Here is a 12,541-nt window from a genome sequence, read left to right as displayed (position 1 = left end):
GAGTTGTAAGCAAAACTAGTTGGTTTTTCCATGGAACACTGTATCTACTTGAAAGCACAATGGAAAGACATGGGTATTAAAGAGATTTTTTCAAAAGTCATGATCAGTGCTGCACTGTGCTGTGAACTCAGCTGGTAAGCAAATAATGTCACCCTTTGCTAATTTTCTTGTTTTGAAAAATACAGATTTTTTTCATAAAAACATGCTATGTTACATGTAATGGGTTTCTTATTTTTGAATCAGTTAATAATTTAAAATTTTCTCAGATTTCTAATACAGTAAATATTAATAGATCTAACCTACATACAGAAAACTCTTTGGGATCCTCAAAATGTTTTAAGCGTGTAAGGGGGTCTTGAGACCAAATAGTTGGAGAACCTAACACTTGAAGCCCTGGTTCATGGTGCCATCTTCCTCACATGCTGTGGGCTTCTGTGCCACAGCTGGTGTGACCTTCACCTCTGATGGAACTGCTTACCTCTGTATATTCCAATTAAATTCCTGTCCTCAACAGATACTCAACTTCTAATAAAATTTATGACTTGTACCTGAAAAAAAAAAATTCCTGTCCTCACATGCATCTTCCCAATGTTCTGCATATCTGCCAAGTAATTGCATGCTCTTCAAAGCCCAGCCCCTTGACATCCATATGCATCTTTGGTTTTTAGAGATCCCACAGACGTGTCTTCAGAGAGTGACAGTGCCATGACCTCCAGCACCGTGAGCAAGCTTGCCGAAGCCCGGAGGACAACTTACCTCTCAGGGAGATGGGTCTGTGACGATCACAACGGGGACACCAGCATTAGCATTACAGGGCCTTGGATTAGCCTTCCCAACAACGGGGACTACTCTGCCTACTACAGTTGGGTGGAAGAGAAGAAAACCACGCAGGGGCCTGGTGAGAAGCAAGTAGTCTTTGAAAACTTTTATAAATATATATTTTTAATTGAGGTAAAATTTATATAACAAAATGAACAGTTTTAGAGGAAGCAATTCAGTGGCATTTAGTGCATTCACAGTGTTGTGCAACCATCACCTCTGTCTAGATCCAAAGCATTTTTTTCACTCCAAACAAAAACTCTGGGGCTTGAAGCAGTCACTCGTATTCCCACCTCTTCCCAGCCCTTGGGAACCACTGTTGTGCTTTCTGTCTCTATAGGTGTCTCTTCTGGATATTTCATATAAATGGGATCATACAATATGTGGCCTTTTGTGTCTGGCTTTTTTTCATTTAGCATAATGTTTTCAAGGTTCATCCACATTGTAGCATGTATCAGCATTTCTTTTTTTTTTTTTTTTTTTTTTTTGGCGGTACGCGGGCCTCTCACTCTTGTGGCCTCTCCCGCTGCGGAGCACAGGCTCCGGACGCACAGGCTCAGCGGCCATGGCTCACGGGCCCAGCCACTCCGCAGCATGTGGGATCTTCCCAGACCGGGGCACGAACCCGCGTCCCCTGCATCGGCAGGTGGACTCTCAACCACTGCGCAACCAGGGAAGCCCTCGTTCTTTTTTGACTGAATAATACTCCACTGCATGAATATGCCACATTTTATCAGTGGATGGACTGAAAACATGTATTTTTTTTTTAGACATTTCACCGTTTTGGGGTCAATATTGTTTTATTTATATAAAAAGATCTATTTAAAGAGTGTATTTAGCCCGTTGGGTCCCATTTTTATGTTTCTAACTTTGTAGAGAACTTTATCAGTCCTAAATGGAGATTGAAATACCCCAGTAGAAAAACCCTTTACAACTTCAGTAGCTTCTCTTTGGTGGAGAAAGATTATTCATTCAGTCATCCAGCAACTACTTAGTGAGTATGTGCTTTCTGTCATGCACGGTGCAGATGCTACAAAGGTGATGTCACCAAGACAAGTGTCGCCCTTTGCCTTTCTGTGGAGCGGAGGGGAAGCAAGTAATGATCCAAGGCATCATACACTGAGTGTGGACGACGGAACCAGCACCTTCAGGGATGGGGCTACAGAGGAGGGAACTACTTCTCCGTAGGGTAGTCACGGGAGGCCTCTCTGAGGAGGTGACATTTAAGTTGGGCATTAATTGTTCGGATAAATAATACATTATCAGGTCCAAGCAGCTCAGACATCAGTTTCATTTATGCTGGCTCCATTTAGGCCCATTTGCTTAGCTTACATTCCACTCAGCAAAAATCATAAACAATGAAATATTAATGTCTGGCCATGGACCTTTTATTACTAGAGAGTAAAGCATAGCCATCAATAATGTATTGACAAAACCACAAATCACAAAAATCCAGGTTCATTAACATTTTTGTTGAAATTAAAACTGTTCGTGTATGGCTCTTGTTTTTATACTTTAGATATGGAGCATAATAACCCTGCTTACACGATCAGTGCTGCGTTGTGCTATGCGACTCAGCTGGTCAACATTTTGTCTCATATACTTGACGTAAATCTTCCCAAAAAGCTGTGCAACAGGCAAGTAATTGAAGACGGTGATGTCATCTTTATCACGGCTCTCTCATTTCCTATTGTGTTCTTTGTTCTAATTAAAACAAAAACAAGAATTTAAGTATCAAGAGAGAAAAGGTCTGACCATGAAATATTGAGATTGATTTCATAAGCCTAATGTGCAAATTTGTGTCATTATCTTACAATTGCACATGACGTCTTTGAAAAGACCGTGGAATTCTCCCATGTGAAAAGATAATTTAAGGGAAAACCAGGATATTCAGAGGGCATGCTTATGTGTAAGAACTGGATAAATTGTAACACTTCGATTTTTTTTTTAAATGAAAAACACGTGGTTTAAAATTTTTTTTAATTGTCAAGGTTTATAGTCCACCCAGTTCCTACGAAGACCTTCCTGTCTCCCTCCAGTTATCCTTGCGTTTCAAGTAAATATTAATGTGTGTTATTACCACTACCACCATCCCCCTTTAAACACAAAAGGTACCATGCTAAACTAAGGTGTTTTGCACCTTGCTTTTTAAATTTGTTATTTATTTACGAAGATTTGTTGAGCACCTGCTATGTTCTAGGCACTGAGGGGGTACAGTGGTGATGAAAACATAACCTCTGCCCTTCTGACACTTAACTTTAACGGAGAGACACGTGATAAACGAACAGTACGTCAGGTGGTGATGAGTGCTCGGGAGACCATTAGAGCAGGTGAAAGAGGGGGCCTGTGAGGGCAAGGAAGGGTTTACCACGTCTGACTGGGTAGGTGTGGAATCACATGTCAACCTGGGGGAGGCCAGGAGCAGGCCACAGGGATCCCTGGGCAAGGAGAAGGGCAGCTGCAGAGCCCGGGGAGAGTGAGAGAACGAGGCAGCAGGGACAGGAGGCTGCAGATTCTGTGGCGCCTTATAGGGCCATCGTTGGCTTTCCGCTGTCACTCTGCCTAACGTGGATAGTAGCAAAGTTTTCGTTTGTACAGATGTACCAAGATCGTACTGGTCTGCTCTGTCCCCAGTTTATACTTCAAGGAATAATCTTGTACATTCATTGTTTTATTAGTGTGCAAGCATTTGTGTAGAGTGAGTTTTCAGAAGTAGGATTGCTTGGTCAAAAGATAGGTGCATTTGTAATTTTATGGATTTGGTGAAATTGCTATGAGAGCAGTAGTTCATCCTTAGAAGAGTTTCTGTTAAGTGCAATTTATTAAGAGCAAAGGACATGGGGTATGTTTTGTACTGAACTGTAGTGTAAAGCATACTCTTCAAAATGAACATTTTAACATAGAATTTCTTCAAAAATCACAGCTTTACAAATCGTACATTTATTTTACAGTGAATTTTGTGGAGAAAACCTCAGCAAACAGAAATTTACTCGAGCAGTGAAGAAACTAAATACAAATATTCTTTACCTGTGCTTTTCTCAGGTATGGAAAATAACACTGTGAGCTAATTTTTAATTTGTTACATGGTTGAAAATGTTAATCAGTTTTTTTCTTTTTCTAGCATGTAAATTTAGATCAATTACAACCACTGCATACTCTCAGGAATCTAATGTACTTGGTCAGTCCGAACGCTGAACACCTAGGCAGGTAAGAAGGGTGTTTGTTACTTTTCTCTAAGTGGTGGTGTTATGACGACTTTTAAGTAGAGTTGCTGTATGTGTGGGCAGAGAACAGGGGCCTGATCCCAAGCCCCAAACTCTCCAGAAGGGACAAAGATAACACAGTCCTGTATGGAAGGAAACAAGGGCTAGTCATATTTGATCCCTTATGGTCCTTACATAATCATTTCTCAGAGGAAATTAGTATCAAACATTTTGAACACCTAAAACAGAATAGAAGAACCCTTATATTCCTGGAGTAGGGACTTCTTGTGCTGTCCCTGAAGATCAAAATCTGTTACTTTGAATCCACATCTGATTCTTCCTTAGCTCTGCCTAGTGTCTCTCCCGATTCTTGTGCATTTTCTTTTGTGCCTGTTCATTCTTTCCCATCATAACAATTCTTCACAATTTTCTTTTTGTCACTGAGTCCATCTGGCCACCATTTGTTGGAGATAAAAGGTATGAGAAGTTTATGAGATGAACTAGTTTGAAATCCATTATCTTAAAAACAGGAGTAAGTAACAAAAAAGACCAACCAGGACTGGTCTATGGGATCTTTTTATTCTCTCAGCCCTTAAAAGCATGACGTAGATGAGGCTTATCTTTGGGACCAAACAAGACCCATTCTCTGGGTGCTTATCTTTTTCCCTTGCTCTGAGCAGTCTCTCTATACATTTCTGCAGATATGACTCGGTTAATGTATTTGAACTTTTTTTTTTTTTTTTTTTTGCGGTAGGCGGGCCTCTCACTGTTGTGGCCTCTCCCCTTGCGGAGCACAGGCTCCGGAGCACAGGCTCAGTGGCCATGGCTCACGGGCCCAGCCGCTCCGCGGCATGTGGGATCTTCCCAGACCGGGGCACGAACCCGTGTCCCCTGCATCGGCAGGCGGACTCTCAACCACTGCGCCACCAGGGAAGCCCAATGTATTTGAACTTTTGAAAGAGAAGAAAGAAAAACAAAAGGTGGGAAAGTTCTTTTGGGACTCCCTTCCCCATCATTCATTTTCTTTGACACTGGAACCGTGGCTCAAGGGGAGACCCCCTCCATGTTGCAGTGAATTTAACCTTGGTAATCTGCCCTTAATCTTGGTAATCTGCCCTTAACCTTGTTTTGTGTTTCTTCTCTTCCTCAACACCACCCCCCATTTAAAACCATAGTTAACTTTCCTGGGACACAGACCCCTCTGGGAAAAGCTGTGAAATCTCTCCAGGAAACTGCACATACACCTAGAATTTTGTGCCATTTTAGAGGGAGTTCATTCTCCTCACCCCAAATCCCATTCTTTAGTTTATAAGCCTCAGAAGCCTGTTAGAAATCCATCCCGTTTTTAGTGGTTGATTCCTGTGAGTTTGCTTGCCATCCTCTCTATACATTATTTGTAAAGCATTCCACGTTAGGAAATTTATCCTTAGTAATAACAGCTAATATTTATTGAGCCAATATTTATTGACACTGTGCCAGCTACTTTACCTGCATAAGATCAACCTGATAGATGGGAGAAAAGCAATGAATAAAATTCAGTTCCCATTAATAATTAAAGGAAAACAATTAGCAAATTAAAAATAGGTTATTAATAAAGTATACTTACTACAAACCTACAGCAAAAACTACTAGACTTAATGACATGTTACTTACATTGATATTTAATAGAACCTTTCCCTTACAGTCAGGAAAAGCCACGAATGCCTACTATCACTGCTATGTTAACATTGCTGTGGAGGCCTAGCCAAGGCAAAAGATTTTTACAAAGAAGTAAGGTGTGTTTATATTGGAAAGAAGGTGAGATTGGTAGATGGTGTGATTATTGAACTGGTTATCCAAGAGAACTAAGAAACTCTTAAGAAATGATAGTTCAGTATGGTGCCTAGATACAAGCTCAACGTACAAAGACCAACTGCTTTCTTATATGCCAACAACTAGTTAGAAAATGTAATGGAAAAAAGGTCCCTTTTATTGTAGCAACAAAAAATATAAATTACATAAGAATAATCCTTACAAAATATTTGTAAACCTATATAAAGAAAATATGAAACTTAAAAAAAATTATTCAACATGTATTTCCTGAATGTCAGGCACTGTATGAGGTATGGGACTGAATGAAAGTAAGCCCGATGCCGCGAAGACCCTTAGGATTTTCTAGGATGGGAAGCCTCAGTATGGTAAAAATGCCACTTCTGCCCAAAAGGAAACCTGATCAGAATTTCAACAGATATTTCATGGAACTTTGTTAAGCTGATTCCAAAGTTCAACTAGAAGCACAGTCTGAAAGGAAATTTTGAAAAAGAATAATAAGGGATGGGCTTGGCCCCTTTTAAAACATCGTATAAAGGTAATTAAAACCTTTATCATCTGCTGTTAGCACGCAAATAGGTGGAGCAATTAGAGGAAGAAAATAAAGAGGCCCAAAACAGGTCCTTGTGTGTGTAGGAATATAATAGATGATAGGGTGGCATGTTGAATCGGATAATAATAGCAGCTCAGTGGTGGTAGGCCAGTTGGGTATTTATGTGGGGAAAAGTTGGAATCGTACTACATTCCATATGTAAAAATAAATTCCAGATGATATGAAAGACCTTATTACTTTATTTTTTAATAAAACCTGTAAAATAACTAGGAGAAAAGACAATTTTTATAATCACAGGGTGGGGAGGGAATTCCCAAGCAAGCTACAAAACCCAAAAACCATAAAGGAAAGGAGTTACACATTTTACTGTGTCAAAACAAAATGTCTCTGGTAAAAGATACCATAAACAAAGTTAAAAGACAAGCAACAGGTATGTTTTGCAACCTTTATAATAGACAACGGATTAAAATCTAGACTACTTAAATCTTTCAAATCCATAAAAGAAAGATAAACCTAATAGAAAAATAGACAAAGGATTCAGGCAGGCATTTCACACAAAAGAAGTGCAAGTAGTCAGTATTCAAATGGAAAAAAATCTTCAGCCTCAGTCAAGAATAAAGAAATGCACTTCTAAACAGCTTTCTAGTTTTCAACCATCAGTTTGGCAAAAATGGAAAGGATTGATGATAACCCAGTGTTGCTGGTTGTTTAGGAAAACAAACACCTTTCTTTTAGGGCTGGATTTCTTTGGTGGGTCTGAAGTTTTCTTTGGGCTGCCCTCAAGTCAGCTCTCCATTTAGAGGGCTCTGTCCGACAGGAGTACACGTGCACAGCCAGGCTGTCGAGTTCGTGTCTGTGAGCCAGGAGGTCAGGAGGTAAGCCTCAGGAGGCCCCTTTCACACCTGCCTCAGTCAGGATCAAGGCTTTAGAGAGGTTGTTAATAAACCTGGGTGGGACTTCCTGCTTCCATTGAGACCAGCTGAACTGAGGATCCCATCCTGAATGCAGCATACACTTTTTTTTTCTTTGAAATAAATTCAAACTTACAGAAAAATTGCAAAAAATAAAAATAGTACAAAGACACATATACCCTTTGCCCAGATTCACCTTTGCTGGTATTTTTACCATGTTTGCTTATCATTTGTGCAGTTTCTTTCTCTCTCTTATCTTCATAAATACACGTACATACCCAAAAAACTTTTTTTCTCCTGAACCCTATGAGGATAAGTTACATACATCATGGCTGTTGACCCTTAAATACTTCAATATGTATTTTTTAAAAATAGGGATATTTTCTTGCTTTTAACCACAGTACAGTTATCAACATCAGCAAATTTAACATTGATACAATACTGCCATATGCACATTTTGTAAGTGGACCAAAAATGTCCTTTATAGCACCTCACCCCAAGTACAGGGTCCAGTCTTGAGTTGGATGTTGTGTTTAGTTGCTATGTTTCTTTAACCTCCTTTAAATCTGGAACATTTTCACAGCCTCATTTGTTTTTCATGACATTACCGTTTTTTCCTTCTTTTTTAACAGAACTTTTATTCTGATGTTTCCTTGAAATGAGATCAGGTTATACATTCCAGGCTGGAATGCTGCCTAGGTGAATGTCTCCTGGGTATCACATCCAGAGGCCCACAGTGGCCATCTGTCCCTCATTGGTGATGCTAATTTGATCACCCAGTCAAGATGCTTTCTACCTTCTCCTCTGTACAATTCCTATATTTTTCCTTCCTTGCAACTAATAAGCAGTCAGTTGGGAGACACTTTGAGACCATGCAGTTATCCTCATCAGAATTTCCCCCTGGATTTAATATCTATTGATTTTTCTTACGTGATCCAGTCTTTACCATGATTAACACATCATTTTTTTTTTTTTTTTTTTTTTTTTTTGCGCGGTACTCGGGCCTCTCACTGTTGTGGCCTCTCCCGCTGCGGAGCACAGGCTCCGGACGCGCAGGCTCAGCGGCCATGGCTCGCGGGCCCAGCCGCTCCACGGCATGTGGGATCCTCCTGGACTGGGGCACGAACCCGTGTCCCCTGCATTGGCAGGCGGACTCTCAACCACTGCGCCACCAGGGAAGCCCCTAATACATCATTTTAATCCAAAGTTTATAGTTTACAGTAGGGTTCACTCTTGAGGTTGTATATTCTATCATATAATATTTTTGAAATATTTTGCAAAAGAGACTTCCTAAAAGCCAAAAAGAACATTTTGTTGCCTTAATCGATGAGAATAACTCCCTACAGCATCATGAAAAAATGAGTACTCTTGGCTTCAGAGTCCTGAATAAAAAGATATCAATTATTCAGCTAAACTGAAAACTGAAGGAATGATTTGAAAATCTTTATTCCCAAAGCCATTAAGTGAAAAGACTTAATTCTTTTTTTTTTTTTTTTTTTTTTTTTTTTTGTGGTACGCAGGCCTCTCACTGTTGTGGCCTCTCCCGTTGTGGAGCACAGGCTCCGGACGCACAGGCCTAGCGGCCACGGCTCACGGGCCCAGCCGCTCCGCGGCATGCGGGATCCTCCCGGACCGGGGCACGAACCCGCGTCCCCCGCATCAGCAGGCAGACCCCCAACCACTGCGCCACCAGGGAAGCCCAAGACTTAATTCTTTTGCTAGTTAATTTTGTGTGGTATGTGTGTGTGGCTTGGGGTATGCTGGGCAGATAACAGATCTCGAAGCTAGAAGTGATAGGACAGAGGCTGAGTGGAGAAATGTGTTCTGCTCTCACAGGTCCTCAGAAATGTAGGTTACTCGTTGGAACCAAAATTGTTCAGACTGGCCACTTTGGGAATCACTTACTAGTTTTTTCTTTTCTTTTTTTTTTTTTTTAACATCTTTATTGGAGTATAATTGCTTTACAGTGTTGTGTTAGTTTCTGCTGTACAACAAAGTGAATCAGCTGTACGTATACATATGTCCCCATATCGCCTCCCTCTTGTGCTTCCCTCCCTCCCTCCCTCCCTCCCTATAGTTTTTTCATTAGAAGTACTTAATTGGGCACCTTCTCCAGGCCAGCTGGACTCTGCCCCATGCAGTTCCAAGCACAGAACTGGAGTCCCCGTGGCTTCCGGCAGGGAGCTCTGCCTGGAGGGAGTGTCATTTCCCCCCCGTGTATCACTCCTGCCTGTTTCCTGGGAAAACCCTTAAAGAGAGGGCCTGGGGGTGATGGCAGTCTCATGCCGAGACGGACCCCAAGAGGAGATCTGGCAGCATCAAATAGGAACAGAAAACAGGCTGTGCCTCTTGGGCTGGCAGCAAGGAAGTGACTGCAGTGGAGAGCTGACCTGGGTCTATGAGGGAGCCTGGGGGGTTTGGGAGATGAAACCTGGCAGTAGATGCTGAGGCCCCCTGGACAGTGAAGCTGAACAGAACAGAATCCAAGAGCTTTGTGTTCAGGAAAAGAGGGAGCCCAGCTAAGGCACTTACATTGTGACCATTTTTTGGTAGGCAGCTGCCATGAGGAGAGGGGTGGAGGCAGCTCTCAGCAAGCTGAGGGGGTGGAGGGAGGCTGACCGGAGGAGGTGGGACCCCAGGGAGGAGGGGTGGGGGTGCAGTGAGGGCCTGAGCTGGGGGGACACAGGGTGGAAAGGCGGCTTATTTGGTCATAGCAGGCAGGAGCGTGAGGGAGGAGGGGAAGAGCCCTCGCTGGCTTGTGTTTTTGTTTTTTGTTTTTTTTTTTTGCGGTACGCGGGCCTCTCACTGTTGTGGCCTCTCCCGTCGCGGAGCACAGGCTCCGGACACGCAGGCTCAGCGGCCATGGCTCACGGGCCCAGCCGCTCCGAGGCATGTGGGATCTTCCCGGACCGGGGCACGAACCCGTGTCCCCTGCATTGGCAGGCGGACTCTCAACCACTGCGCCACCAGGGAAGCCTGGCTTGTGTTTTGAGACTGGTTGGCTCAGACATGTGAGAGGCCAACGGGGACTCCAGTGCCTGGAACAGAAATGCTGGCTATATGCTATTGCTGTGTTTTAGCTGGGAAGCAGGGTTGTCTTGGAAGAATGAAGGTTGCTTGACCCTGGGAAAAGTGAGTCAGAAGGTACAGGTCTGGTGGGGTGCGCTGGAGGCCAACGCTAGGCTTTTATCATCATAAAGGCTGCAGAGAAGTTTAGACCATAGACTAAAATGACAGGCTGTACAACTCTAAGTTATTTCTCATGTCTATTGTTTTTGCTGATGTCTGTCATTTTCCCCAAAGTAACTGTCAGTGAAACTCTTTGGTGAACCAAGGCATTGTGTCCTTATCTTGGGGACAACAGGGGGGAGGCTGTTGGAGTGATGTGGTCCCACCCTGTAGCTGGCTGCAGGGAACCCCCCTGGAGGGGCAGTAGGTGGGGTGACTGCCCACCCAAAGGAAATGCAGCCTGGCTCCCCTGAGGCAGGAGCTAGAAAGGGGGCACGGAAGAGCAGCAGGGCTGTGTGGAGTTTGCTCACAAGGGTTCCACAGTGGCACTGAGGGGCGGTCACAGGGGATGAGGCCGGACTTGGAGGTGATGATGTCATTAGGGACCTTTGGGAAATAAAAATAGTTTTCTCGTGAAATGTAGTGCAGAAATATGCACTATTCCAGATGAATATGTTCTAAATAGTTGTATCTCATTCAATGCTGTAAATGTGTCCCTAGAAAATTATGTAATGATATCTTAAAATGCGTGCAGGAGCTTGCTATTGACACTAATCCAAGGAAGCTTTGCTAACATGCATACAACCCTATCATTTAGCCCCTGTGAGTCTTAAGAGTTTAATATTTGGGGGCTTCCATGAGGCAGAGAACACCTGTACAGTTTTATCGTTCCACTGATATGCCTGTGTATGCATCAAGTGACTGTTTTTGTCAGAATTCTCTCCTTGGCATGCATGGATACTGTGGTGGTTTGAAACAGGAAATCGTATGTTGGACCAGCATGCCTAGTCTCATCGGATGGGTTTTTTCCATCCAGGGTCTGCCCAAGTAGGTTGAGTTGAGGGAAAGTGTGGTGTGATGTTTTTTTCATTACTTGGATGGCCATTATTATTAAGTAAAGAAAAGCTCGATTCTAAACCAGGCGTGGGTGTGGTGACGGCTCTGGGCCTGCCTCGTCCCATCGGGTCTTATGTTGTGAGAGGGGTGCTTGTCTTAAAGGGGCCCTCCCTGTCTGCGCACAGGTCGGGACCCTTTGAAGTGCGAGCAGATCTGGAGGAGTCCATGGAGTTTGTGGATCCCGGAGTTGCTGGAGAATCAGACGAGAGTGGAGACGAGCACGTAAGTGACGAGGAAACCGACCTGGGCACCGACTGGGAGAACCTGCCCAGCCCCCGGTTCTGTGACATTCCTTCCCAGCCCGTGGAAGTCTCCGAGAGCCAGAGCACCCAGGCGTCCCCACCCATTGCGAGCAGCAGTGCTGGTGGGATGATCTCCTCGGCCGCGGCCTCCGTCACCTCCTGGTTTAAAGCTTACACTGGACACCGTTAACGAGCAGGGACTGAGACGCACCAGATCGGCCTGGAGAAAGCTCTTCCTCCACGCCCTAGTAAACGTTTCGTGTTTAGCTAAGATAGTGCCTGGAACAGAAAGAGGTTAAGCTGTTGGATTTTTTTTAAAACGGGGAGATGAGCATTTCTCTTTGTCGATTGGGCCGTGGTGGTGACTGACATGCTTATGATAATTAACAGAACAGAGGGGTCACAGGCCCTTCTCCCAGACCAGCGCCGGTGGAGGAAGGCCCTGTGTGCATGGCCAGTTCTTTTGAGGCAGAAACACACACAACCCCTTCCAGCCACAGGCCGTTGGTCCCACAGACACGGCTGCCATGGCAGTCCCTGTGATGCTAAGACTGTTCCTAAACACTTTGCTTCAGAGGTTGAATCACAAGGAAGTGATTCCTGATGGTTAGGATTTGAAAGATAAAAACTGTTTACTATGAGTTTGTTTTTATGCCATTATTTTTTGTACAGAGAACAAGCAGGCAGTTTGAAACACTTGATTTCTTTATAATTTGGTCACGCTTGGTTTTTAGGTCAAGGATTTTTGTCTTGTTTTCAAAGCGTAGGGGTCTTTTTTGGTGGGGGAGAGGTAGTTTAAAAAATGATTTCACTTGTGCCGCTCTCTTGTGGCCTGTTGGACATTCCTGTTTTCTTTCTCCCCACAGAGCAAAGAAACTA

At 43.5% G+C, this 12,541-nt stretch overlaps 1 protein-coding gene across 1 annotated transcript in view; it reads left to right on the top strand.

The window, feature by feature from the left end:
* The window catches only part of ATG14 (autophagy related 14), a gene marked incomplete at its 3' end in the record, with an annotated part of 35,458 nt that extends 23,606 nt beyond the window's left edge, over positions 1–11,852 (top strand). The window contains exons 6-10 of the mRNA XM_079699424.1: positions 669–898; positions 2,339–2,456; positions 3,771–3,861; positions 3,941–4,026; positions 11,546–11,852. Coding sequence (XP_079555550.1) covers positions 669–898; positions 2,339–2,456; positions 3,771–3,861; positions 3,941–4,026; positions 11,546–11,852 — 832 coding nt within the window. The remainder of the gene's footprint in view (positions 1–668; positions 899–2,338; positions 2,457–3,770; positions 3,862–3,940; positions 4,027–11,545) is intronic.
* Positions 11,853–12,541: the final 689 nt, after the last annotated feature.

Source organism: Hyperoodon ampullatus (assembly GCF_949752795.1).
Source record: "Hyperoodon ampullatus genome assembly, chromosome: 3".
NCBI classification, from domain to species: domain Eukaryota; kingdom Metazoa; phylum Chordata; class Mammalia; order Artiodactyla; family Ziphiidae; genus Hyperoodon; species Hyperoodon ampullatus.
The sequence above is the reverse complement of the archived record's forward strand: the minus strand, read 5'-3'. Positions and strand labels throughout refer to the sequence as shown.